General features: G+C 46.9%; 1 protein-coding gene and 1 pseudogene across 7 annotated transcripts in view; one reads left to right on the top strand and one right to left on the bottom strand.

The window, feature by feature from the left end:
* Nucleotides 1-27,357, top strand: part of PPARA (peroxisome proliferator activated receptor alpha) — a 99,003-nt gene that overhangs the window by 49,894 nt on the left and 21,752 nt on the right. For all 6 annotated transcript variants that reach the window (XM_035273152.3, XM_035273147.3, XM_035273172.3 and 3 more), the window contains 3 exons: nt 7,463-7,713; nt 23,061-23,221; nt 26,398-26,536. In XM_035273152.3, coding sequence (XP_035129043.1) covers nt 7,506-7,713; nt 23,061-23,221; nt 26,398-26,536 — 508 coding nt within the window. In that variant the 5' untranslated portion in view covers nt 7,463-7,505. The remainder of the gene's footprint in view (nt 1-7,462; nt 7,714-23,060; nt 23,222-26,397; nt 26,537-27,357) is intronic.
* On the bottom strand, nt 10,164-10,930 carry LOC144578420 (H/ACA ribonucleoprotein complex subunit 2 pseudogene; annotated as a pseudogene). Its single transcript, XR_013524176.1, has one exon. The product of XR_013524176.1 is annotated as an H/ACA ribonucleoprotein complex subunit 2 pseudogene (transcript).

Below are 27,357 nucleotides of genomic sequence, written 5' to 3'. Positions count from 1 at the left end.
AAAAAAAAAAGAATGAGAAAGAAAGTATCTACAAAGGACCTTCTGGATCCAAGAACCTCCATGTCTAATACAGGGGTGCACCCGTGGATGAGACCCAGCAGCTGCCCCGGGGAGCCCGCAGGGGAGGGGTTTCCCCTTGGTCTTCTTTTACTGCAGGCAGGTGGCGAAACTACCTTACTCTTACTACAAAGCACTTTCTTCTATCACAGAGCACTTCTCATGTTTTTTTGGAAACTGTGTCTCAAAAAGAAAAAAATACATGCACCTGCTATGGAGGGCCTGGCCCAAGTGTGGTGTTAAATAACATTACTTCTCCTTTTCCCTCCTGTGCCAGCACCACAGCCCCTACCCCAGCGCGCGGGCGCCGCGGGTCCCTTCAGAGCTGAGATCGCCTGTCTGTGGGCTACAGTGCTGAGCGTGGCTGCATGCTCATGTGCTCCATGAAGTTCAGGGCTCACCCCCGTCAAGTCTGCCTGCTGCAGATCTGATGTATTTCTGCTAAAACCCATTAGGCCTTCCTCGTTCCGAAACGTCATCATTTGTTGTATGTCACTTCACTGGCCAGGCCACTGCCCCCAGGCTGTTTCCTCATCATCTGGCTCCTACATGCTTCAACCTCGCCCGCCTTGCTGTGCGTCCCGGCCCGGCCCATATCGGCTCAGAGCTCTCCAGTGGCGAATACAAACTTCATTTCAGTTGACTTTGATGCTTTTTTGTTTTTTTTTTGAGACGGAGTTTCGCTCTTGTTACCCAGGCTGGAGTGCAATGGCACGATCTCGGCTCACTGCAACCTCCGCCTCCTGGGTTCAAGCAATTCTCGTGCCTCAGCCTCCAGAGTAGCTGGGATTACAGGCACGCGCCACTGTGCCCAGCTAATTTTTTATATTTTTAGTAGAGACGGGGATTCACCGTGTTGACCAGGATGGTCTCGATCTCTTGACCTCGTGATGAGCCACCGCTCCCGGCCGCCTTTGGTTCTCGTGGAAGGCCTCTCGGCTCACTCACATTTGGTTGCAGCAGACACAAAATGTGTCCAAACTTGCAGCTTTTCTTCACCGATTTTGTTACCGCCATCCACGAAGATACAATTATATTTTAAAACAATAACTACAAACTTCCTGACAATTACAACAGATGTAAAGCCCGTGGGGAGTTTTCTTCTGGAAACGGTTGAGAACATTGCGTTTTTCACTTTCGGGGTTAAAGGGAGAGGCGCTCACAGCTCTTTTGCCACATCGGGCTTGTCCCTCTTTTTTTATGACAAATTCTTTTGATTACAAAATTCCTAATTTAATGCCTTAGGTATTGTTGGGCAAGATCTAGATGTCTCTAGTCAAGTGTAGGTGATGTGCAAACTATTTAAAATGCATTTGATTTAAATTCCTTAAGATACAGTTCTAGTGTCTTTATCAGCATTATAGCCTGGTCCTTTTCCTTCTGTTTTTTTTTAATATGTATTTTATTGTGTTTTAAGTTTTGGGGTACATGTGAACAACAGGCAGGATTGCTGCACAGGTACATACATGGCAGTGTGGTTTGCTGCCTTCCTCCCCATCACCTGATCTGACATTTCTCCCCATGTTATCCCTCCCCAACTCCCCACCCCCTGCTGTCCCTCCCCTAGTTCCACCCCCACAGACCCCAGTGTGTGATGCTCCCCTCCCTGTGTCCATGTGTTCTCATTGTTCAACAGTTGTCTATGAGTGAGAACATGCAGTGTTTGATTTTTTGTTCTTGTGTCAGTTGAAATGCGGTCAAGAGATCGAGACCATCCTGGCCATGATGAAACCCCATCTCTACTAAAATATAAAAAAAAAAAATTAGCTGGGCGTGATGGTACGTGCCTGTAGCCCCAGCTACTCCAGAGGCTGAGGCAGGGGAATTGCTTGAATCCAGGAGGTGGAGGTTGCAGTGAGCTGAGATCACACCACTGCACTCCAGCCTGGTGACAGAGTGAAACTGTCTCAAAAAACAAAAAAAGGAAAAAAAAAAAAAAAGAAATAGATATTGAACACCTGCTAATAGCAGGGATTGTACTAGAAGTATGGATGCAAAGATCAGGCAGATGTGTTCCCTAGCCTCACAGAGCATGCGGTCTACTGAGAAAGACAGACATGTGAGAAGTTTCCACAGCACAGATGATCAGGGCTACGGCAGAACTGGGCCCAAGATGCTGGGGCAGTCTAGAGGAGAATGGGTTTCATGAAGGAAGAGCTCCTTCTGCCGTTGATCTCATTTTAGCCTAATCTTGTATTTGCCTATTTTTAAATGTTCCACGATTTTCATATACTCTGTTTCATGGTTCTCAAAGGACTATTTTCATTGATAAATGTTTAGTAAGACCTAAAAATAGAATTCAGTAGTTTGAGCTTATGCTATACAAGATGCAGCTCTAGCATTTAAATTGGAAGGGAAATATATCAAAAAGATATCTACACTCCTGTGTTTATTGCAACACTGTTTACAATAGCTAAGATTTGGAAGCAACCTAGGTGTCCATCACCAGGCAAACAGATAAAGAAAATGTGATATATACACCCCATGGAGTACTATTCAGCCATGAAAAAGAATGAGCTCCTGTCATTTGCAACAACGCGGGTGGATCTGGAGGTCATTATGTTAAGTGAAATGAGTCAGGCAGAGAAAGACAAACCTCACATGTTATTACTTATTTGGTGGGATCTAAAAATCAAATCAGTTGAACACAGAGAGGGTAGAAGGATTGTTACCAGAGGCTGGGAAGGGCGGTGAGGGGCTGCGGGCAGTGAAGATGGTTAATAGGTACCAAAAATAGGACACGGGAACTGGTCCGCCTGGTTCACTCTTGTCAATGAGCTTGGCAGGGGTATAGAAAGAATAACCTACTAGGTTTTTTTTTGTTTTTTTTTTTTTTTTGAGACAGAGTCTCACTCTGTTGCTCAGACTGGAGTGCAGTGGCATGATCTCAGCTCACTGCAACCTCCACCTCCTGGGTTCAAGCGATTCTCCCGAACTCGGCAACTATTTGATAGTGTGACAGGGTGACCACAGTCAGTAATAACTTAATTGTGCCGGGTGCAGTGACTCACACCTGTCATCCCAGCACTTTGGGAGGCTGAGGCGGGTGGATCACCTGAGGTGGGGAGTTCGAGACCAGCCTGACCAACATGGAGAAATCCCGTCTGTACTAAAAATACAAAATTAGCAGAGAATGGTAGCACATGCCTGTAATCCCAGCTACTCGGGAAGCTGAGGCAGGAGAATGGCTTGCACCTGGGAGGTGGAGGTTGTGATGAGCCGACCACATTGCACTCCAGCCTGGGCAGCAAGAGCAAAACTCCACTCAAAATGACAATAATAGCAATAACTTAATAGTATATTTTTAAATAACTTAAAGAGTGTAATTGGGTTGTTTGTAACTGAAAGGATCAATCCTGAGGGCATGGCTTCCCCATCCCCCATGACGTGCTTAGTTCACACAGCATGCCTGTATCAAAACATCTCATATGCCCCATAAATACACCTAGTATGTACCACAACCATTTTTTTTTGATGACTTTAAAAATAAAAAAAAATTATAAGGGAAAGAAAATTATGAATTTAGAAATGTAAAAGGTCTCAGGTAAGGAAGGAATGAGGATTATGCAGAAGCTCCCATCATTGCTGGGACTAGAACGGAAGCCCCGCCTTTTGCCAACACCCCATACACTCTCCCACACCTCTCAGCTTATGTGAGACTCTGTGCTACGAAACTGAAGACCTGCTTCAGTGATGTTTGCGTAGTCTTGCCTCTGGACCAGATTTTGGAGTTGCTGAGAAAAGAGATGGTTGATTGTATGTCTTAATCCCCCGAGAGCATTTGGGGCATAGGACACGGGAACTGGTCCGCCTGGTTCACTCTTGTCGATGAGCTTGGCAGTGGTATGTCATGTGGGTGATAGGCAAGGGTGGGGACTTCCCCAGGATAATTCTGCTCCTGAGCAAAAGCTCCAGTGATGTGGGAGGAGCCCCAGCGCCAGAGCATGCTGGGAGGTTGTGCAGGGTGGGGCGGGTGCCTGCTTGGCCTCTGCTGTCTATCTGGGAGATACATCCAAAGGCAACTGTTCCTAATCTGCTCTTGTTGGGAGCAAGGAAGGACCAATTTGTTCAGTGATCTGTACAGAGATGGTCCCTCTGGCCAGAGTTTAAGACAGTATTGCCTCACTCTAGATAGAGATTTTGTTTTGATTTTTTTATGGCAAGACCAATGTTTCTCTCAATTAATCCCAGGTATTGTTTAAAGGCAACTAAAAATGATAAAATTATAAAACTTTGAAACTCCCTGAATGTAACTACAAGGAAACTGACATTGTCATATTAGTCAGATGCTACTGGCTAGGAGAGTGTGAGCAGGGATAAAAGGCATGGTCTACACGCATTTTCCATTCCTGAGAACGCAATCGGGAGAAGAGTGAGGTAGCCACAGCCCATCCATCACACAGTCCCTGCCCAGCGACTTGCTTTCTTTTTTTCTGTTCTTTTTTTTGTTTTTTGTTTTTGAGACGGAGTCTCACTCACTTTATCACCCAGGCTGGAGTGCAGTGGCACAATTTCAGCTCACTGCAACCTCCACCTCCCACCTCAAGCAATTCTCCTGCCTCAGCCTCCCGAGTAGCTGGGATTACAGGTGCCCGTCACCACACCCAGCTAATTTTTTTTGTATTTTTAGTCAGACAGGGTTTCAACGTGTTGGCCAGGTTGGTTTCAAACTCCTGACCTCAAGTGATCCACCCTCCTCAGCCTCCCAAAGTGCTGGGATTACAGGTGTGAGCCGCCACGCCCGGCCCCAGCCACTTGCTCTCCACTGGGATATACTGCATGGTTAATAGAGTCAGTTAGTGACTGTAACTTTGGAACTTTTTGTTCAAAGTGAAAAATATTTTAAATAATGCTTACCCCATTATCTTTCTTGCTGTTAGGAAAAAACCTCCTTTCAGATAGAATGCAGAATAAAATATGATAGAAAGTCTATACAGATTCACAGCCTGACTTATGCTACTAGGTTACAGATGGAAGGAAAGCCTTCTAACCCCTACGAAAGGGCAATCTTTCTCTTTCATTTTCCCCTGTGTGCGATTTGATGTTTCCCTGTGAACTCTGAGGACTTACTGCCAGAATTCCAAACATAAGATATGATTTCACAAAGATGGATGAATGGTATCCATTTTGGGTATTGGTAGAGGAAGCTTCCTCACCACACTGAAAGCTGTTGTTTACATTAAGCAAACGTCAAATGTGAACATATTTTTATGCACATGCGTTTAAGGGATAAATATTTCCTTTGGGGAAGTACTCTTCACTCCAGCTGGAGAGTCGGGGGTTCCGTGATCACCGTGTGATGAGGGCTACCCTGACAGTGACTGGTGGCAGCATCTAACCACCTGAGCCTCTCCATGGTGCGAGCCGTGGGCATCAATGTGACCATTTTCAGAAGGGAAGACAGTTCTGGAAGCTCAAGGTCACCTACTCAGCCTCATTGGGCAATTGATGACTCGGCCGGGTTCAGGGAGGTGGACCTGAGGCAGAGCCTCCAGAAGGCAGCAGTGGGCAAGGGCGGGTTCAGGCAGGTGCACCTGGGCAAAGGTGCGGACGTGAAATCCTGAAAGCAATTCTCAGTGCTGCTGGGCTTCTGGAGGGTAGAAAGACAGTGGCAAGTGCACGATCGGGAGGGACACATGTGGAGGGGCTGGAACAGTGTGCTCAGGAAACGGGGCTTCAGTCTGGAGGTCCCACGAAGTGGTATAAGATGTTTCAGTGAGCGTGATAGGGACTCACCGCGGAAGGTGGCTGCTTTGTCACTGTACCCTTAGGGAAAGGTTCACCTGCTAGTTGGCATAGCCCATTGATTGTCTGGGACTCACCCACTTAGATTTGTTTGGACTCTACGAAGTATTCATGGCCCTACAGTCACAGTCCAGGACCCCCTGCGTGAGCTGCCTTCATGGCTACAGGGAGAACACACCGGAATGAATGTCACACCCAGCACACACGCCGCCGGCTTGGCTGCGCTCCCCGCGCCCTGCAGCCTGAGCCGCACTGGCTGCCTGTTGTTCCCGGAATGTGCCAACGTGTTTCAGTCCTGTGGCCTTTGCACATGGTGTTCTGTTTGCCGGAACGCTCTCCCCCAGGACATCGATACAGCTTGCCCCCTCATTTCGTGAGGTCTCTCCTGCCCCTTCATCAGTGAGGCCTTCCCTGGCCTCTCCACATAAAGTAACATCTATTCTGTGTCTACACCTACTAGGTTATGTGCATTTGTGTCTTTGTTCATGGTCTGTGTCCCAGTTAGAAGGGAGGCTCCCCGAGAGCAGGAATCTGTTTCTTTTGTTTGTTTGTTGAGACACAGACTCACTCTGTCGCCCAGGCTGGAGTGCGGTGGTACTATCTCAGCTCACTGGAACATTCGACTCCCAGGTTCAAGAGATTCTCCTACCTCAGCCTCCTGAATAGCTGGGATTACAGGCATGTGCCTAGTTAATTTATATATTTTTACTACAGATGGGGTTTCACCTTGTTGGCCAGGCTGGTCTCAAACTCCTGACCTCAAGTGATCTGTCTGCCTTGGCTTCCCAAAGTCCTGGGATTATAGGCGTGCGCCACCCTGCCTGGCCCAGGGTGCTCAGTGATGAGTGAGAGATCCTGGCCTCGTGGGCTGTGGCTCCTTCAACATTTGTTTAAACATTTTTCACTTTCTCGGCATGCCGATCAAGAGCTAAGCCTAAAGGAGAGGCTCAGCAGTGGTCCTGTTTAGATGATGGATTCAGGCGTATCTTCAATGATAAATGACGTTGCATTTAAAAACAAACAAGTGGCCAAGCACAGTGGTTCACGCCTGTAATCAAAGCATCAAAGCGGGCTGATACCAACCTGGCCAACGTGGTAAAACCCCATCTCTGGGAGGCCAAGGCGGGTGGATCACGAGGTCAAGAGATCGAGACCATCCTGGTCAACATGGTGAAACCCCGTCTCTACTAAAAATACAAAAAAAATTAGCTGGGCATGGTGGCGCGTGCCTGTAATCCCAGCTACTCAGGAGGCTGAGGTGGGAGAATTGCCTGAACCCAGGAGGCGGAGGTTGCGGTGAGCCGAGATCGCACCATTGCACTCCAGCCTGGGTAACAAGAGCGAAACTTTGTCTAAAAAAAAAAAAAAAAAAAAGTATCTCTTCTAAAAAGACAAAAATTAACCGGGCATGGTGGCAGGCTTCTGTGACCCCAGCTACTCGGGAGGCTAAGGCAGGAGAATCACTTGAACCAGGGAGGTGAAGGTTGCAGTGAGCTGAGATCACTCCACTGTACTCCACCAGCCTGGGCGACAAGGGCAAGACTCCATCTGAAAAATTAAAAAATTTTTGTTTAAAATTTTAAAAAATTAAAGAAATAAAAACAAGCGAACGTTCTTATAATACATCATCCGTCTTACCGATTGTGCCTCTCTCCTGCAGGTAGCTTGGAGCTCAGCTGAGCAACCAGCACCATCTGGTCACGATGGTGGACACGGAAAGCCCGCTCTGCCCCCTCTCCCCACTCGAGGCTGCCGATCTAGAGAGCCCACTATCTGAAGAATTCCTGCAAGAAATGGGAAACATCCAAGAGATTTCGCAATCCATCGGTGAGGATAGTTCTGGAAGCTTCAGTTTTACGGAATACCAGTATTTAGGAAGCGGTCCCGGCTCAGATGGCTCGGTCATCACGGGTAAGCTGTTTCCTAGAAAGTTCCATTTAGAAATGTTTCATCCGCAGAGAAAACTGTTCTCTTTAGCTGGAAAAGAAGTCACACCTTTTTGCAAAGAAATCTTCGGACGTGGTAAAGCGTCACCTCCAGGGCCGCTGGGCCCCAGAAGCTTCCGAAGCACGTGTCACGGCTCATGGTGCACGCTCTTGTGAAAGCCACGCACATGTCAAACCATGCTTGAGATTCGGTCACGGGGAGTGGCTAAAGTGCACAGACCCTAACCCCAGCAAGCCCGCAGCGGACAGCTAGACATTTTAAAGAGGGGATGTGTGCAAGAGTCTGCATGGAGGTGCTGTTTGTAAGAGGGAAGGATGGGAAACGAGCTGGGAATGCATCAAAGGGCAACAGATAAATTGGGATGTGTTTATACAGTGGCATACTTCATAGCAATTTAAAAAAACAGACTAAGCCGGGCGCTGTGGCTCACGCCTGTAAGCCCAGCACTTTGGGAGGCCAAGGTGGGTGGATCACTTGAGGTCAGGAGTTCGAGACCAGCCTGGCTAACATGGTGAACCCCATCTCTACTAAAAATACAAAAATTAGGCAGGCGTGGTGGCAGGTGCCGTAATCCCAGCAACCCTGAAGGCTGAGGCAGGAGAATTACTTGAACCCTGGAGGTGGAGACTGAAGTGAGCCCAGATCTGAGAGTGTACCACTGCATTCCAGCCTGGGTGACAGAGCAAGACTCAAAATATATATAATATATTTTGAACTTTGGGAGGCTGAGGCAGGAGGATGACCTGAGGTCAGGAGTTGGAGACCAGCCTGGCCAACGCGGTGAAACCCCATCTCCGCTAAAAATACAAAAATTAGCTGGGCCTGGTGGCAGGCTCCTGTAATCCCAGCTACTCAGAAGGCTGAGGCAGGAGAATCGCTTGAACCTGGGAGGGAGAGGTTAATTATATATTAATATATAATAAATAAATAAATAATAGAACACACTAGCTCTGTGTGTATCGACACAAGTCCATCTAAAAAAGCAATGCTGGAGGCCGGGCCTGGGGGTTCACGCCTGTAATCCCAGCACTTTGGGGCTTGGGTCTCAATCTCCTGACCTCAGATGATCTACTTAAGGCTGGTAGATCACCTGAGGTCAGGAGTTCAAGACCAGCCTGACCAACATGGTGAAACCCTGTCTCTACTAAAAATACAAAATTATCTGGGTGTAGTGGTGCATGCCTGTAATCCCAGCTACTGGGGAGGCTGAGGCAGGAGAATTGCTTGAACCCAGGAGGCGAAGGTTTCAGTGAGCTGAGATTGTGCTATTGCACTCCAGCCTGAGAGACAGAGCAAGATTCTGTCTCAAAAAAAAAAAAAAAGCAATGCTGGGCCAGGCTGAGTGGGTCCAGCCTGCAATCCTAGTGCTTTGGGAGGCCAAGTTAGGAGGATTGCTTTAAGTCAGGAGTTTGAGACCAGACTGGGCAATATACTGAATCCCCGTCTCTACAAACAAATTTAAAATTTAAAAAAATTAGCCGTGCATGGTGGCACATGCTTGTGGTCCTAGCTGCTCCGGATGCTGAGGCAGGAGGGTCACGTAAGCCCAGGAAGGCGTTCGAGGCTGTGTGACCTATGACTGCCACTGCACTGCAGCCTGGTGACAATGAGAACCTGTCTTAAGAAAAAAAAAAAAAAAATTTAAAGCAACAGCTAATGAAAATAAACACGCCTAAGGATATCTTTCTTATAATCCAATTACTATAAAATCTTTTATTTGTATTTTTTTTATTTTTTGAGACAGAGTTTCACTCTTGTTGCTGAGGTTGGAGTGCAGTGGTGCGATGTCAGCTCACTGCAACCTCCCTCTCCCAGGTTCAAGCGATTCTCCTGCCTCAGCCTTCTGAGTAGCTGGGATTACAGGAGCCTGCCACCAGGCCCAGCTAATTTTTGTGTTTTTAGCAGAGATGGGGTTTCACCGTGTTGGCCAGGCTGGTCTCCAACTCCTGACCTCAGGTCATCCTCCTGCCTCAGCCTCCCAAAGTTCAGGGATTACAGGCATGAGCCACCACACCCATCCAATGTAAAATCTTTAACGCTAAACAATCTAGTACATCACTGATAGAAACAGACATACACATATTGCAGGGTGCATCCCACCTTTAAGGGTTCGGTCACGTCTTGAGACAGATGGAGGGAGAATTGGGGAGGGGGTCTCATGGAGATTCTAATTCTCTCTAGATTTTATTTATTTATTTATTTTTGAAATCCACCTCCCGGGTTCAAGCGATTCTCCTGCCCCAGCCTCCCAAGTAGCTGGGATTACAGGTCCCACCATCATGCCCAGCTAATTTGTGTATTCTTAGTAAAGATGGGGTTTCACCGTGTTGGCGAGGCTGGTCTTGAAATCCTGACCTTGTGATTTGCCCACCTCAGCTTCCCAAAGTGCTAGGATTACAAGCATGAGTTGTGTATTTTTTTTTTTTTTTGACTTTTTAGCATTTACTTTCCCCACCACACATTCACTTAACAGTGTATGTGTTTGAAACAGCCTTCACTTAAGTTCCATGGCGCTGATGAAGAGAAGGCTGGTGTTACTTCATGAAAGGGCTGTCAGAGCTGCCTGGGAAGAAGGCGTGCCTTGGGGAACTGGGAAGATGCCGTCAGTGTGGGTGGGCAGGAGGACAGCCAGTCATCCTGCCACCAGCCCAGTAGCTTCCAGAGGCAGGTGCCCAGGTCCTGCCGGGGCCCCTCACAGTGCTAGGGGCAGGGACTGCACCTCCTCCAGGCACTCGTCGTAGGCCTCCCGGTACTCCTCATGGGGCTTGACCATTATCACACAGGTGGGGCGCTTGGAGCCTGCAGCTGCACCCAGGTCCCTCTTAGAGGGGATATAGACGTAGGGCAGATTTCGGTCCTCACACATGACTGGGAGATGGCAGTATACCTCAATGGGCAGTGTGTCCCCTGCCAAAACCATGATCCCTTTTTCTCCTTTGTTGACAAATTTCTGAACCTCTTTCACCCCGCGCCGAATCTGCTTCTGCTTCACGGCTTTCTTGATGCATTTGTAGAGCTTCCGCGTGAGGCGACGAGAAGCCAGGGGCTGCGCGATGGGGTTTTGGTTGACCAGCAGCTCTTGGTAGGTGCGCTCCCCAGAGCATGCCTCCGCCTGACCCTCGGGCCGGTCGGGATCTGCCTTGATTTTGGTCATCGCAGCGGCCGCGGAAACCTAGTCCCCGGCTGTGTATTTTTAAAAGACATCAGCAGTGTGATAAACCTGGGAGGTGTGTACATAGATATTATAGTCACATTGCTCAATGACAGGGACGGGTTCTGAGAAATGCATCCTTAGGCAATTTCATCATTGTGTGAACGTGATAGAGTCACGCAAAGCCAGATGGTGCAGCCCGTTGCTCCCAGGTCACACACCTGAACTTCGTGTTACTGTACTGAATACTGTAGGCCGCTGGGACACAATGCTAAGTATTTGTGTGTCTAAACATACCAAAACATGTCACAGAAAAGGTTACAGCGAAAACACAGTATTATCACCTTACAGGACCGTGGTGCCACAGGGACTTGGGGTCTACCGTTAACCAAAATGTGATCGTGCCATGTGTGACTGCATAGAAATGAGCTCAGAGAAATTAAGTAACTTGGTCAGGTGCGGTGGCTCACGCCTGTAGCCCCAGCACTTGGGAGGCTGAGGTGGGCAGATCACCTGAGGTCAGGAGATTAAGACCAGTCCTGGCCAACACACCGAAAACCCGTTTCTACTAAAAAATGCAAAAATTACCTGGGCGTGATGGTAGGCGCCTGTAATCCTAGCTACTCAGGAGGCTGAGGCAGGGAGGCTTGCTTAAATCCAGGAGACGGAGGTTGTAGTGACCTCGTTTCTACTAAAAATACAAAAATTAGCCAGGCGTGGTGGTGCACACCTGTAATTCCTGGGTGACAGAGCAAGACTCCATCTCAAAAAGAAAAAGAAAAAAATTAAGTCACGACGCGGTTCCTTCAGCCAGAAAGACAGGCTGGGCCTGGACCCCGCCCCTCAGCTGGCTCTAGAGGGCTATTCTTTGCAGCCTGGCGTGATTGCGCCTTGTAAAAGGTGACAGCGCCCTCAGCTTAGTCAATCAGGAATTGCAAGAGGCAGGTGAGCCCCTGAGGACTCTGGGTGGCTTTGGGAGTGACCTCGACAGACCATTAGAGATGTGCAGGTTTTGTCTGCCTTTTTCCTGATGCGTTAAGCAGAGGATAAGCACTGTGAGGAGAGTGACAGAGTAGGGAGATGACGGTTCTCAGAACAGAGGGCAGGGGCAAGGGGGCTGGAGGACAGCAAGGAAAAGGCTCTGGGTCAGGTGGCGCCTCGCGGGGCCTGGGTAGGTTGCCTTGCAGCAAACCTGGGTAGGTGACCTTGACAATGACTGCGTTGCTTCCTGAGCACTGCACGCTGCCCACACACCTCGGGCTTGCGTAAGCCAAAGAGCAGCATTGTGAGGTCATTGCTATCTTTGTTTAAGGACGGAGGATGGGAGGCAGGTCTCAGGAAATGTTGACATGCTGGAGACCACCAGTCCTGGAGAAGCCAGGGCCAGAACCCAGCTCTTAACCCCACAAAGTGGGGCCTATCTTCACCCATCACACACACACACCCCGTGCTGGTTCACTCTTTTCCTCTAATGACTAGTTGTGCTATTTATCAGACAAGTTTTTTTCCTTATAGGTTTGAAAAGATTTATCTTGCTTTTGTTTATTTTTCTTTTTTGCCTTTCTTTTCTTTTTTTAAGGAAGACAGGCTCCCCCAGCCCCACCCTCAGGGTGAAAAATATAGTTCATTGTCTAGTAAAAGAGTTCAGAGATACACTTTTTTCTTTTGGTAAGATATATTCGAGCTTGTTCTGAAATACGGAATTTGTGTGGGCTGCGAGGGTCGGTGGGTGTGTGGCTCTAGCCCTGGAAAGTTCTTTCCCGGCAGTGCTCAGGAGGGCTGCTCAGCCTGCTCCTGCCTTCCCTGGGGGTTTTAACACAGGACCTCTTATTCTATGCTTTCTTCTCACCCCAGGTCCTCATACAGGAGGGAACCCTGCTCTTCTATCTAATTAGATTCAGGGATCCTTTTCTAAAAGTAGTATCTTTTAGGTCATTATCAAGAACTGTCATCTAAAATGTATTTCTAAGTCGTTTGGAAGTTCTGATGCAGGCAAGGCTTGAGAATTTCCTGCATACTAGCCTTGTGACCTGTACAAACCACTGAAAGCCACATTCAACCCAATTCCACAGGCTGAACAGTGCTTCCTACCTAAATAAATTAAGAGCAGGCCAGGCACAGTGGCTCACGCCTGCAATCCCAGCACTTTGGGAGGCCGAGGTGGGCCGATCATGAGGTCAAGAGATCGAGACCATCCTGGCCAACCTGGTGAAACCCCATCTGTATAAAAATACAAAAATTAGCTGGGTGTAGTGGCATACGCCTGTAGTCCCAGCTGCTCGGGAGGCTGAGGCAGGAGAATCGCTTGAACTCAGGAGGCGGAGGTTGCGGTGAGCCAAGATTGTGCCATTGCACTCCAGCCTGGTGACAGAGTGAGACTCAGTCTCAAAAAAAAAAAAGAAAAGATTATTTCTTATTAGTAAATTAAATCTTTCATCTTTGATCTTTTGGGTAATATTCCTAGTTACGTAGACTGCTCTCTCAGAAGGGCCAGATATAAAATGTACTTACTTTAAACTTTACACTCAGGAGACCGGATGGGTGAGGCTGGTTCACTCAGCCAACGAACCTTTTTATCCCCGGTTTTTCTTCTCGGCTTTATTGTCATAATTGACATACAATAAATGCACTATTTAAAGTGTACAATCTGATAGATTTACACACACATGCCTCTGTGAAACCATCAACACACTCAAGATCGTGATGCAGAATTTTTGCTCCTTGGTTCGGCTAAATCTGGGGTTTTGGGTCATGACAAGGAAAAATTAGGCACGTGGACAGGTTGAAGAGTGAGGAGAGCAGAATGTATTGGGTGAAAAGAAAAAAGAAAAAGCTCTCAGCAAAGCTAGAGGGGGTCCTGCCAATGGACTCCCAGCTTGCAGACGGATGAACAGGTCACTACACTCGAGCTGGAGGCCAGGCTCCTCCCTGCTGCACAAGGTGAGAACTTCTCATGGCCCCACCCCATTCTCCCGGTGCCCAGGTGGTCCCCAGTCCCTTGCAGGCCTGTCCAGACAAGGGAACCCTGGGCAGGTTCTCTCATCTGCACAAAAGCATCTGATGTGAACACTTGTGAGGCAGGTTAGAGATTCTCTGAGGACTTGCTCCTTATCAGCCTCCTGCATCTATCAATAGTGCCCCCGTCCATCACCCCTAAAGTTTACTTGTGCTGTTTTCTAATTCCTCTTTCCCCTGCCCGGTGCCTCCCTGCCCTCCTCCTCCAATAAACCACTGATCCACTTTCTATCATTCTAGGTTGTCTTGTGTGTCCTAGAAACTGATACAGATGGACTCACACAGCACATACTCTCTAGCCCGGCTTCTTTCACTCTGCAGAATGGCTGAGTCTCATCTGCATTGCAGCAAACATCGATAGTCCCTTCTTCTTCATCCGCTGTGTGAATATAGCAGTCTGCTTCTTCACGCACCTGTTGCACCTGTTGATGAGCATTTAGGTTGTTTCTAGCTTGTGGCTACTACAAATAAGTCTCTGTATGGACCTCTGGTTTCATTTCTCTTGAGTAAATACCTAGGAGTATGATGGCTGGAACAGATGGGAGGTGTTTGTGTAACTTTTTAAGAAACTGACAAAATGTTTTCCAACATTTTGGAAAAATCTTAGCAAATGCTATACTATTTTATATCCCCACTGCCAGTATATGGGAGTTCTGGTTCCTCCACACCCTCATCAACATGAGACATGATCAGGCTTTTAAATTGTAACCGTGTCAGTAGGTGTGTGATGGTCTCTCACTGTCGTGGTTTTAATTTGCACTTCCCTGGTGACCTTGAGCATCTTTTCTTATGCTTATTTGTCTTTTCTGGTGACATTTCTGTTCAAACCTTTTGCTCATTTTTTAATTGAGGGTTTTTTCTGCTATTTACTATTGAACATTATTTATATATTTTGGATACAAATACTTTATCAGACAGGTGATCTACAAATATTTTCCCCAGGGCATGGTTTGTCTTTCTTTTCTTTGTACTAACAGTATCTTTAAAAAACACACATACTTTTTTTTCTACTAATAGTAACTTTAAAAAATAAACTTTTTTGAGATAGGGTCTCAATCTTTTGCCCAGGCTAGAGTGCAGTGGTGTGATCGTGGCTTCCTGCAACCTGGACATCTTGGGCTCAGGAAACTCTCCGACCGCAGCCTCTGAGTAGTTGGGGCCACAGGTGTGTACTACCATGCCTGGTTAATTTTTTCACTCTTTGTAGATATGGAGTCTCATTATGTTGCCAGGGTGGTCTCAAACTCCTGGACTCAAGCAGCCCTCCCACCTCAGCCTCCCAAAATGCTGGGATTACAGGTGTGAGCCATCGTGCCAGACCAGTTCTTCATTTTGATGAAGTCCAATGTATCATTGCCCTTTTTTTTTCATGGATTATACTTTCTGTGTCACATCTACAATATCTTTGCCTGGTCTAAGGTCATTTCTTGTAGAAGCTTTATATTTTTAGGTTTTACATTTAAGTCTAAGATCCATTGAATTAATTTAGTTCAAATACTCATTTTCTTTCTTTTTTATAATTTGCTTGCAGCTATTCCAGTACAGTTTATTAAAAAGACTCCTGTCTCCACTAAGCTGCCTTTGTCTCTTTAACAAAAATCAATTGACTGGGCCAGGCGCGGTGGCTCACACCTGTAATCCCAGCACTTTGGGAGGCCGAGGCAGGTGGATCACGAGGTCAAGAGATCGAGACCATCCTGGTCAACAAGATGAAACCCTGTCTCTACTAAAAATACAAAAATTAGCTGGGCATGGTGGTGCGTGCCTGTAATCCCAGCTACTCAGGAGGCTGAGGCAGGAGAATTGCCTGAACCCAGGAGGCGGAGGTTGCGGTGAGCCGAGATCGCACCATTGCACTCCAGCCTGGGTAACAAGCAAAACTCCGTCTCAAAAATAAATAAATAAATAAATTGACCATATATTGCCTGTCTATTTCTGTTCAGCTGCATTGTTCTGTTTGTCCCTTTTGACACCAATCTCACAGTGATTACTGTAGCTTTATAAGAAGGCTTATAGTCGCCTAGCATAAGTTCTCCCACTTTATTCTTCTCATTTGTTCTATTCATGTCTTATCCATGAACATGGTTATTTCTCCATTTAGCTAGGTCTCCTTCAGTTTGTCTTAGTAATGTTTTATAGTTTTTATGATTTTATTTTTTTATCCTATAAAGATATTTTTATGCCCATATTTTTTATGTTATTGTAAATGATGGTATTGGTTTTTTTACATTTTGACTTCTGATTGTTCATTGCTATGTATTGAAATGTATTTGATTTCAGATACTGCTCTTGTACTCTGCATCCTTGGTAAGCTCATTAATTACTTCTAGTAACTTTTTTAGATTATTTAGTATTTTCTACATAGATAGTTATATCGTCTGCCATAAAAACAGTTTTACTTGTTACTTTTCAATCTATGTATCTTTTGTTTGTTTTTGAGATGGATTCTCACTCTGTCACCCAAGCTGGAGTGCAGTGGTGCAATCTCAGCTCACTGAAACCTTTGCCTCCTGGGTTCAAGTGATTCTCCTGCCCCAGCCTCCCAAGTAGCTGGGATTATAGGCACCTGCCACCACACCCAGCTGATTTTTGTATTTTTAATAGAGATGGGATTTCACCATGTTGGCCAGGCTGGTCTCAAACTCCTGACCTCAGGCAGTCTGCCCAGCTCAGCCTCCCAAAGTGCCAGGATTACAGGTGTGAGCCACCATACCCACCCCTCCCCCTCTTTTTTTGAGACAGGGATTCACTCTGTTGCCCAGGCTGGAGTGGTGTGATCACTGCTCACTTCAGCTTTGACCCCCCCCGCACCACTCCATGCTCAAGCAATCCTCCCACCTCAGTCTCTGAGTATCTGGGACTACAAGCATGTGCCACCACATTCATCTAATTTTTGTATTTTTTGTAGAGATGGGATTTTGCCACCCAGTCTGGTCTTGAACTCCTTGGCTCAAGCAATCCACCCACCTTAGCCTCCCAAAGTACTGGGATTACAGGCACAAGCCACAGTGCCCAGCAAAGCTATAAATCTTTTATTTATTTTTCAAATGTCATTACACTGGTTAGAACTTCCAGTAAAATGTTAAAGAGAAGTGGTGAAACATCCTTACCTTGTTCCTGATCTTAGGGGAAAAGCTTTAGTCTTTCACTATTAACGTGATGTCAACTACAGTTTTTCTTAGGTGCCTTTCATCTGGTTGAGGAAGCTCCCTTCTAGTCCTAGTTTGCTGTGAGTTCTTATCAGGAAATGATGTTGGATTTGGTAAAATGTTTTTTCTGCATCTAGTGAGATCAAATGGTTTTTCTTTTTTAATGTTAATATGGTGAAATAAATTGTTTTAATTTCAAGGGTTAAGCCAACCTTGCCTTCCTAGGATGGATCTTGGTCATAATGTATTACCTGCTTTATATATTATTGGATATAACTTGCTGAAATTTTATTAAGAATTTTTGCATCCATGTTCCTAAGGAATATTGGTTCTAGTTTTCTTTTCTTGTTAACATCTTTGTCTGGTTTTTATATAAGAATCATTCTTGCCTTCTGGAATGAGCTAGGAAGTATAGGTTGAAGTATCCCTTATTGAAATGCTTGAGACCAGAGGTGTTTTGTATTTCAGATCTTTTTTTGGATTTGGGAGTATTTGCATGTAGATAATGAGATATCTTAGAGATAGGAACCAAGACTAAACATAAAATGTATGTTTCATATATACCTTACATCTATACCCTGAAGGTAATTTTATACATTTTTAAAAATAATTTTGTGTGTTTTGCTGCTATCTGTCACATGAGATCAGGTGTGAAATTTTCCACTTGTGGCATCATATCGACATTCAGAAAGTTCTGGATTTTGTATCATTTTGGATTTTTGGACTTCTGGAATAGGGATATTCAACCCATGTTTTTTCCTCTTCAGTTTTCTGGAAGTATTTCTGTAGAGTTGATATTTGTTCTCCCTTAAATGCTTGGTAGTTCACAAATGAAGCTGTCTGGGTCTAAAATTTTCTTAATGGGAAGATTCTCTTAACCACATATTCAATTTCTTTAATAGATATAGGGCTATTCTGGCCAGGCACAATGGCTCACACCTGTAATCCCAGCACTTTGGGAGGCCAAAGTGGGCAAATCACCTGAGATCAGGAGTAGGCATGGTGGTGGGTGCTGGTAATCTCAACTACTAGGGAGGCTGAGGCAAGACCAGCCTTGCCAACATGGCGAAACCCCATCACTACTAAAAATACAAAAATTAGTCAAGGATGGTGGTGGACACCTGTAATCCCAGCTACACTGGAGGCTGAGGCAGGAGAATCACTTGAACCTGGGAGGTAGAGGTTGTAGTGAGCCAAGAACATGCCATTGCACTCCAGCCTGGGCAACAAGAGCAAGACTCTCACACACAAAAGAAGATATGAGGCTATTTGGCTCATATCTCTCTTCTTGAGTTAACTTTGGTAATTTGTGTCTTTCAGAAAATTTATTCATCTAAATTATGGGATTGACTGACATGAAGGTGTTCATAGTGTTCCTTTATTATCCTTCTGATATCTGTAGAATCTATCATGGTATCACCTCTCTCATGTCTGATTTTTATAATTTATATCTTGTCCCTCTTTTCTGATCAGTCTGTCCAGATGCTTATGAATTATATTTTATTTTATTTTGAGACAGAGTCTCATTCTGTTGCCCAGGCTGGAGTGCAGTGGTTCCATCTCGGCTCACTGCAACCTTTCAGGTTCAAGTAGTTCTCCAGCCTCAGCCTTCCTAGTAGCTGGGATTACTGGCACCCGCCACCATGCCCAGCTAATTTTTATATTTTCAGCAGAGTCAGGGTTTCGCCATATTGGCCAGGCTGATCTCGAACTCCTGACCTCAGGTGATCTGTCTGCCTCTGCCTCCCAAATTGCTAGGATTACAGGCATGAGCCTGAACCTTTCTTCTTTTCTAGCCTGGGCATTTAGTGCCAGAATTTCCATCTAAGCACTCCATGAACATCATGTTACAAATTTGGAGATGCTGTGTTTTTTGTTGTTGTTGTTGTTTTGAGACAGAGTCTCATTCTGTTGCCCAGGCTGGAGTGCAGTGGCGTGATCTCAGCTCACTGCAACCTCTGCCTCCCAGGTTCAAGCGATTCTCTTGCCTCAGCCTCCTGAGTAGCTGGGATTACAGGCACGCGCCACCACACCTGGTTAGTTTGTGCATTTTTAGTAGAAACAGAGTTTCACCATCTTGGCCAGGCTGGTCTTGAACTCCTGACCTTGTGATCCGCCTGCCTTGGCCTCCCAAAGTGCCGGGATTACAGGTGTGAGCCGCCGTGCCCAGCTTTGGAGATGCTGTGTTTTTGCTTTCAATTCGAAATATTTCCTAACTTCCCTTTTGCTTTATTCTTGAGTTCACGGGTTATTTAAAGTTTATTTTTGATTTCCAAATATTTGGGGATTTTTTTCCTAGACATATTTCTGTTACTGATTTCTAATTTAGTTCCATTGTGGTCTAAAGAGAGAATATTCTTTGCATGACTTGAATCCTTTATAATTTATTAAGAATTATTTCATGATGCCGAGTATGGCCTGTCTTGGTAAATGTTCGATATGTACTTGAGAAGAATGCATATTCTGCAGTTGCTTTGTGGAATACTCTGTAAATATCAATGAGATTAAGTTGGTTATTCATGGCCAGGCATGGTGGCTAATGCCTGTAATCCCAGCATTTGGGGAGTGCAAGGCAGGTGGATCATCTAAGGTCAGGAGTCAAAACCAACCTAGCCAGCATGGTGAAACCCCGTCTCTACTAAAAATACAAAAAATTAGCTGGGCATGGTGGTGCGTGCCTGTAATCCCAGCTACTCAGGAGGCTGAGGCAGGAGAATTGCCTGAACCCAGGAGGTGGAGGTTGCGGTGAGCCGAGATCGCGCCATTGCACTCCAGCCTGGATGACAAGAGCGAACCTCCATCGTGTCGTTCAAGTCTTCCATATGCGTGATTTGCCGTCAGTTTGTTCCACCAGTTATTAAGACAGGGGTGTTGAAATCTCCAGTTATAATTGCAGATTTGTCTGTTTCCATCAGTTTTTACTTCATATTTTTATTTATTTATTTATTTGAAAGAGGGTCTCACTCTAAGCTCAGGCTGTAGTTTAGTGGCCTGATCTTGCCTTCCTGCAGCCTCAACCTCCTGGGCCCAGGTAATCCTCCTACCTCAGCCTCCCAAATAGCTGAGACTACAGGTGCCCACCACCACAGCCAGCTAATTTTTTTTGTATTTTTTTGTAGGGACGGGGCTTCACCATGTTGCTCAGGCTGGTCTCAAACTCCTGGCTCAAGCAATCTGCTCAACTCAGCCTCCCAAAATGCTGGGATTATAGGTGTGAGCCACCACACCTAGTCCCCCTCTTTCTTTCCCTCTTTTTCCCTCTTTTCTTTATTTCTTTCCCTCTTTTTTGTTTCTTTCTCTCTTTTCTTTCTTTCTTTCTTTTTTCTTCCTTCCTTTCTCCTTCTTTCTTTCTCTTTCTTTCCTTTACTTTTTTTTAGATGGAGGTATCACTCTGACACCCAGGCTGGAGTACAGCGGCAGTATAATCTCAGCTCACTGCAGCCTCAGCCTCCCAGGGCGCAGCTGATCCTCCCACCTTGGCCTCCCAAGTAGCTGGGATTACAGGTGCATGCCACCACACCCAGCAAATTTTTGTATTTTTTTGTAAAGACAGGGTTTCACCATGTTCCCCAGGCTGGTCTCAAACCCCTGAGCTCAAGTGATCTGCTGGCCTTGGCCTCCCAAAGTTCTGGGATGACAGGCATGAGCCACCACGCCCAGACCACTGTTACATTTTTATACGAATAGTTTCCCCACATCAAAAACCCCCATGCTTCACCTATTCAGCCCTGCCTCTCCTACCCCAGCCAGCCCAGAAATGGATCTTTTTACCGTTACTCTAGTTTTGCCTTTTCCAGAATGTCATGAATTTGAAATCATGTAGCATATTGCCTTTTCAGACTGGCTTCTTTCATAATTGCATTAAAGAGTTGGTCAAGCATGGTGGCTCATGCCTGTAAACCCAGCACTTTCGGTGGCCAAGGTGGGCAGACCACTTGAGGTCAGGAGTTTGGGACCAGCCTGGCCAATGTGCTGAAACCCTGTCTCTACTTAAAATACAGAAATTAGCTGGGCATGGTGATGGGCGCCTGTTATCCCAGCTACCGGGGAGGCTGAAGCAGGTGAATCACTTGAACCCAGGAGGCAGAGGTTGCAGTGAGCTGAGATCACATCACTGCACTCCAGCCTGAGTGACAGAGGAAGACTCCGTCTAAAAATAAAAAAATTAAAAAAAAAATAAAGCTGCTCTAAATATGTGTAGGTTTTGTGTGGGCAGAAGTTTCAAATCAGTTGGACAAATACCTAGGAGTGTGAGTCCATCGTACAGTAAAACTGCTTCACTGTGTCGGGAACTGCCAGAATGTCCTCCACGGTGGCGGTCTCATTGCATTCCCACCAGCAATGAATGGGGGTTCCTGTTGCTCCACATCCTCACCAGATTTGATGACGTTGGTTTTGTGGATTTCAATCATCCCAGTAGGTGTGTAGCGACATCGCATGGCTGTCCGCATTCGCAGTGCGCCAATGGCATGTGATGCTGGGCACACTTTCATACGCTTACCTGCCATCTGTGGATCTTCTTTGCTGACATGCCCATTCAGATCTTTTGCCCATTCTTCAATTGAGTTGGTAGTTTTCCTATTGTTGTTTCGAGACCTCTTTGTGTATTACCACATGTGCGTAGAACATACTTTCTCCCAGTCTGTGGCTCGTCTTTAATTTTCTTAGCAATGTCTTTTGCAGAGCAGAAGTTTTTATTAGCTCTCATAAATTCCAACTTATATTTTCCCTTTCGTGGATTATGCATTTGGTGTTGCCCACATAGATTTTTATACTGTATTCTGGTGCATGTATTGGGTTAACAATTGCAGAAGAACTAGAAGGAAGGAAGGAAGCAAACAAAGTGAGTTCTGTGTAGCACCTGTCATGCGCAGGGGCAAGGGGAGTCCTGCAGGGTGAGGTATGGGGGAGATGGCAATGAGCAGGTCCAGAGATGTAGGGATCAGGAGATGTGCGGGTCTGGCACAGTGTGGTTCCTGAGATGTGCGGTCTGGAGATGTGCGGGTCTGGAAATATGCGGGTGCCCAGAGGTGCAGATTGGAGATGAGGGGGCCAGAGATGTGCAGATTAGGAGACATGGGGGTCCCAAGATGTGGGGATCTGGAGATATGCGGATCAGGGATGTGATGGTCCAGAGATGCACGAGTCTGGAGATGTGCGGATCAGATGTGTGGACTGGAGAAGTGCAGATCAGGATATGTGCGGATCAGGAGCTAGGCGAATCAGAGATGCGCGGGTCCAGAGATGCAGGGGTCCTGAGGTGTGCGGGTGTGGTGATGTGCAGAGCGCAAATATGCGATCAGAGATGCGCGGTCAGGAGATTTGTGGGTCCAGAGGTGTGTGGGTCCACAGATGTGTCAATCTGAAGATGTGTGCATAGGAGGTGTGTGATCAGAGGCTGGCGGGTCGGGAGATGTGTGATCAGAGGCGCGTGGGTCGGGAGACGTGTGATCAGAGGCAGGCAGGTCGGGAGATGTGTGATCAGAGGCGCGCGGGTCCGGAGATGTGTGATCAGAGGCGCGCGGGTCGGGAGATGTGTGATCAGAGGCGCGCGGGTCGGGAGATGTGTGATCAGAGGCGGGCTGGTCCAAGCTTGGGGTCAGCTTAGCAGCAGTGAGAGGGAGCAGGCTGGCTTTGGATGCACAGCCCAATGGCAGTTGCAGGAGTGCAAGAGGGTATGACCTAGAGGCAGACAGTCCCAATAACTCGGCATGCATCCTTGTGGTCACCTTTGGTCTTAACCACACAGTCTAGCCAAAGAGCCCTGGTGACACTTGTACCCAAGAAGAGACTGAGTTTTGCCAAATTGCAGTAAGTGTGGTTTATGAACACTTACTGTGCATAAACGCAGGCCCAGCCCTGCATGGGTGTTCTGCCAACTGGCTTATGCCTCAGCACTAGAGGCCTCATATGCAAAATTACACCCTCACAGACCCTGTTCAGACACAGGAGAGTGATGCCTGGACTATTCATCTGTCTCTCCTTTTTTTCCCCAGACACACTTTCACCAGCTTCAAGCCCCTCCTCGGTGACTTGCCCTGTGGTCCCCGGCAGTGTGGACGAGTCTCCCAGTGGAGCACTGAACATCGAATGTAGAATCTGCGGGGACAAGGCCTCGGGCTACCATTATGGAGTCCACGCCTGTGAAGGCTGCAAGGTAGAGGGGACCTGGAACAGGGCCCAATGGCTGTCACCATCAAACACTTGTGGTTACTTTTATAGCAAATGGCAGTCATTACTGAGTGATCTCAGAAAGTCCCAGATAAGAAACTGACCTCAGGCCAGGCACCATGGCTCATGCCTGTAATTCCAGCACTTTGAGAGGCCAAAGCACATAGATCACCTGAGATCAGGAGTTTGAGACCAGCCTGGCCAACATGGTGAAACCCCATCTAAAAATACCCAAAAAATTAGCCAGGTGTGGTGGCAGGGACCTGTAATCCCAGCTACTCAGAAGGCCGGGGCAGGAGAATCGCTTGAACCCAATAGGCAGAAGTTGCAGTGAGCCGAGATCATGCCACTGCAGTCCAGCCTGGGTAACAAGAGTGAGACTCTGTCTCAAAAAAATAAAAGGAAAGAAAGAAACTGACCTCAGTGATAGATTAGCCTCTCTCTTTAGAACACAGAACCCCTGGGAGCATGAACCCTATTGTGAACTGCGGATTTGAGGGATCTAGCGTGTATGCCTGATGATCTGAGGTGGAACAGTTTTATCCCAAAACCAGCCCTCCCCTACCTCCCACCTGTGGGAAAATTGTCTTCCATGAAACCAGTCCCTAGTGCCAACAAGGCTGGAGACCACTGCTTTAGAGAGTCTAGGACAAATGGTTCTGCGCTTTGTAAATACTTACAGAAGTGTGTTCTTTAAAATAAAATAAACCACATTGGGCCAGGCACAGTGGCTCACACCTCTAATCCCAGAACTTTGGGAGGCTGAGGCAGGCAGATCACCTGAGGTCAGAAGCTCAAGACCAGCCTGGCCAACATAACAAAACCCTGTCTCTACTAAAAATATAAACTTAACAGGGTGTAGTGGCAGATACCTGTAATCTCAGCTACTTGGGAGGCTGAGACAGGAGAATCACTTGAACCTGGGAGGCAGAGGTTGCAGTGAGCCGATTTCATGCCATTGCACTCCAGCCAGGGCAACAAGAATGAAACTCTGTCTCAGAAAAAAGAAAACAAGTCACATTAAGAATGATCGCTTCATTTGGATACAAGACAGAGAGCCTTTACCATTGATCTCTAGACGCTTCCTGAAGGCCAGGTGGGGCGGGTGTTCTCATGCTCCTGCTGGAGGATTGGCCATCAGAGACACAGAGTATCTTTCTCAGGGTCCCACAGTGCCCAGCAGTGGGGACTAGAACCAGAGACTGGCTGCTCCTGCCCACCCCCCGCCCCGGCTGTTCCTTCCTGCACATCAGGGGCTTCTCCGCCTGATTCCAGCCACAGAACCCCCTGTGTATCTTCATGCTGGCTCAGCCTGACCTAAACAGATGTGACCCAGGCCAGGAGTGCATGAAGGCGGCCCTGTTGTCCCGCATGCTGCCAGTGGACTGGTGGTCCTTCTGTGTTTGCCAGCGTGGTGAGGAGAGCCCCTGCAGCAGCGTTTCTTTAGGATTACAAAGAAGTGCTCAAATCTGGAGCCATGTACATGACATGCAGGAGACCGTCATCTGAATATTTGCTCTGAATGAGAAATCCCTTCTCACGGCATATGCCGCAGGTGTTCACTAACTCGGAAAATGCCACCGCCTTTCTGGCACAATCTGTGATCTTGGAACAACAGCATTCTGCCCCAATCCAGGCCTGGCCTAGAAGGCCTGGGCTACAGGGAGAACCTCACGGCCAGGATATCGTGGCATTCTGCCATCCAGAACCTTCTCTCCCCACCCTTCCCACTCTAACCCCATGTGTTCCTTAGCCTCGCCACTGTGCTAAGCCTAGGTAAGGACATCATGGAGACATCAGCCTGCCTCTCACATTCCCCCAGCACACTGCTGTCCCTCCCCCATGGGCCAAGCAGACCCACTGCAGCAAAAATATAGAATGACTTAAAAGCAGAGGAAAAAGAACCCGAAGCAAAAATGAACTCCTTTGCAAGATTTGCAACCACATATCATACCTTTGAAGAAGCTCCTTGTAGCCTGGCACGGCAGCTCACGCCTGTAATCCCAGAACTTTGGGAGGCTGAGGCTGGTGGATCATGAGGTCAAGCATTCGAGACCAGCCTGGCCAACACAGTGAAACCCCGTCTCTACTAAAAATACAAAATATTAGCCAGGCGCGGTGGCAGGCACCTGTAATCCCAGCTACTCAGGAGGCTGAGGCAGGAGAATCACTTGAACCTGGGAGGCGGAGATTGCAGTGAGCCGAGATGATGCCACTGCACTCCAGCCCAGGCAACAATGCCAGACTCTGTCTAAAAAGTAAAAAAGAAAGACAGAAAAAAGAAAAAAAGGCTCCTTGTAAAGTAGCCTTTTCCGTAGGGCCATGATGAATTACTCATTTAGTTTTGTTTTTATGGACTATGTAGTAACATGGTTCCTTGCTGGGTAGAGTTTAAGGCACTGTTACAAGGCAGGGACGTTGTTTGCAAACAGCTGGCTTCCTTTTATTGTCCCGTTTGTCTTTGAAGGAGTTAATATACTCTCACAAAAATTCCTATAAAGTCTTCAGTCACAAATACGGAAATGTCATAACCTGGGGATAGTTACGTTTATATACATGGTAACAAAGCTGAGTAACTCTTTGGAAAACTGTAATTGTGTTTGCCCAAGTCAGATGAGGTCGTTTTGAAATGACTCTGAAACATGCCTTATTTTATTCTTTTTCACACTAAATGTAACGATGTTGAAAATTCTATATTTGTCCCAATCATTTCAGACTTTTTAGAACTATTTATCTTTTTTTTTTTTTTTTGAGATGGACTCTTGCTCTGTTGCCGGGGCTGGAGTGCAGTGGTGCAATCTCAGCTCACTGCAACCTCCACCTTCAAGGTTCAAGCGATTCTTGTGCCTCAGCCTCCAGAGGAGCTGGGATTACAGACCTGTGCCACCATGCCCGGGAGTTTTTGTATTTTTAATAGAGATGGGGTTTCACCATTGTTGGCCAGGCTGGTCTCGAACTTCTGATCTCTGGTGATCTACTCACCTCAGCCTCCCAAAGTGCTGGGATTACAGGTGTGACCACCATGCCTTGCCTAGGAGAACTATTTCTCTAAATTTCATTCATTTAAAAAGAAACAATAAATGGGCAGCAAAAAAGGCAAGTAAAGCAAGGGCGCTGGTTTCTCGGGGGCCCGTGTCTTTAAATCCGTGTATCCCCTCACAGGGCTTCTTTCGGCGAACAATCCGACTCAAGCTGGTGTATGACAAGTGTGACCGCAGCTGCAAGATCCAGAAAAAGAATAGAAACAAGTGCCAGTATTGTCGCTTTCACAAGTGCCTTTCCGTCGGGATGTCACACAACGGTAGGTAAGCTGGCCCCGCACGTGCTCCCAGTCCGTTCCTCGGTTCCCCTTCCTTGTTCAAAGGGAACAGACCGAGCTATGAATGAATGTGCTTCAACATTTCACCCCGAGTCATTTTGTAATCAGAGTGGCCTGAGAAAATCAAAGTCTCCCGGGCACGGTAGCTCATGCCTGTAATCCCAGCACTCTGGGAGGCGGAGGCAGGCGGTTACTTGAGGTCAGGAGTTTGAGACCAGCCTGGCCAACATGACAAAAACTTCGTCTCAGCTAAAAATACAAAAATTAGCTGTGCGTGGTGGTGCACACCTGTAATCCCAGCTACTTGGGAGGCTGAGACAGGAGAATAGCTTGAATCCAGGAAGTTGCAGTGAGCTGAGATTGTGCCACTGCATTCCAGCCTGGGCAACAGAGTGAGACTCTGTCTCAAAGAAAAAAGAAAGTCTCCAATGGCTGAGATTCAGTGGTGTATTGGACTCCCTGTTAGAAACTGCAGATGGTAAGACTTTGGTACAGAATCGAAAAGCCAGCTGAAAGTGACCAAAATGGCAGAATGTCCGCCTCATCCGTGGGAAGGGGCTGCCACCTCAAACGCCCACCACAGTAGGCATTTCCTTCTAGCCAATCACATCGTAGTTTCCGAACATGCTAATTGTGACGTGGGTGCAACTGTCAAGTCAGTCATTCACGACACTTGCATGTCCACCTTCTGGAAAAGGAAGCAGTTATATAAACTCATCCTGAAGCCCCATTCACCTCCTTAACTCAAAAGTTGATGCCTCTAACGGTGGCGTGTGCCCTGCTAATGAGATGGATGACGGTGT

This window comes from Callithrix jacchus, chromosome 1, assembly GCF_049354715.1.
Source record: "Callithrix jacchus isolate 240 chromosome 1, calJac240_pri, whole genome shotgun sequence".
Lineage (NCBI taxonomy): Eukaryota > Metazoa > Chordata > Mammalia > Primates > Cebidae > Callithrix > Callithrix jacchus.
Note: the sequence above shows the minus strand (reverse complement) of the source record. Positions and strands in the feature narration are given on the sequence as shown.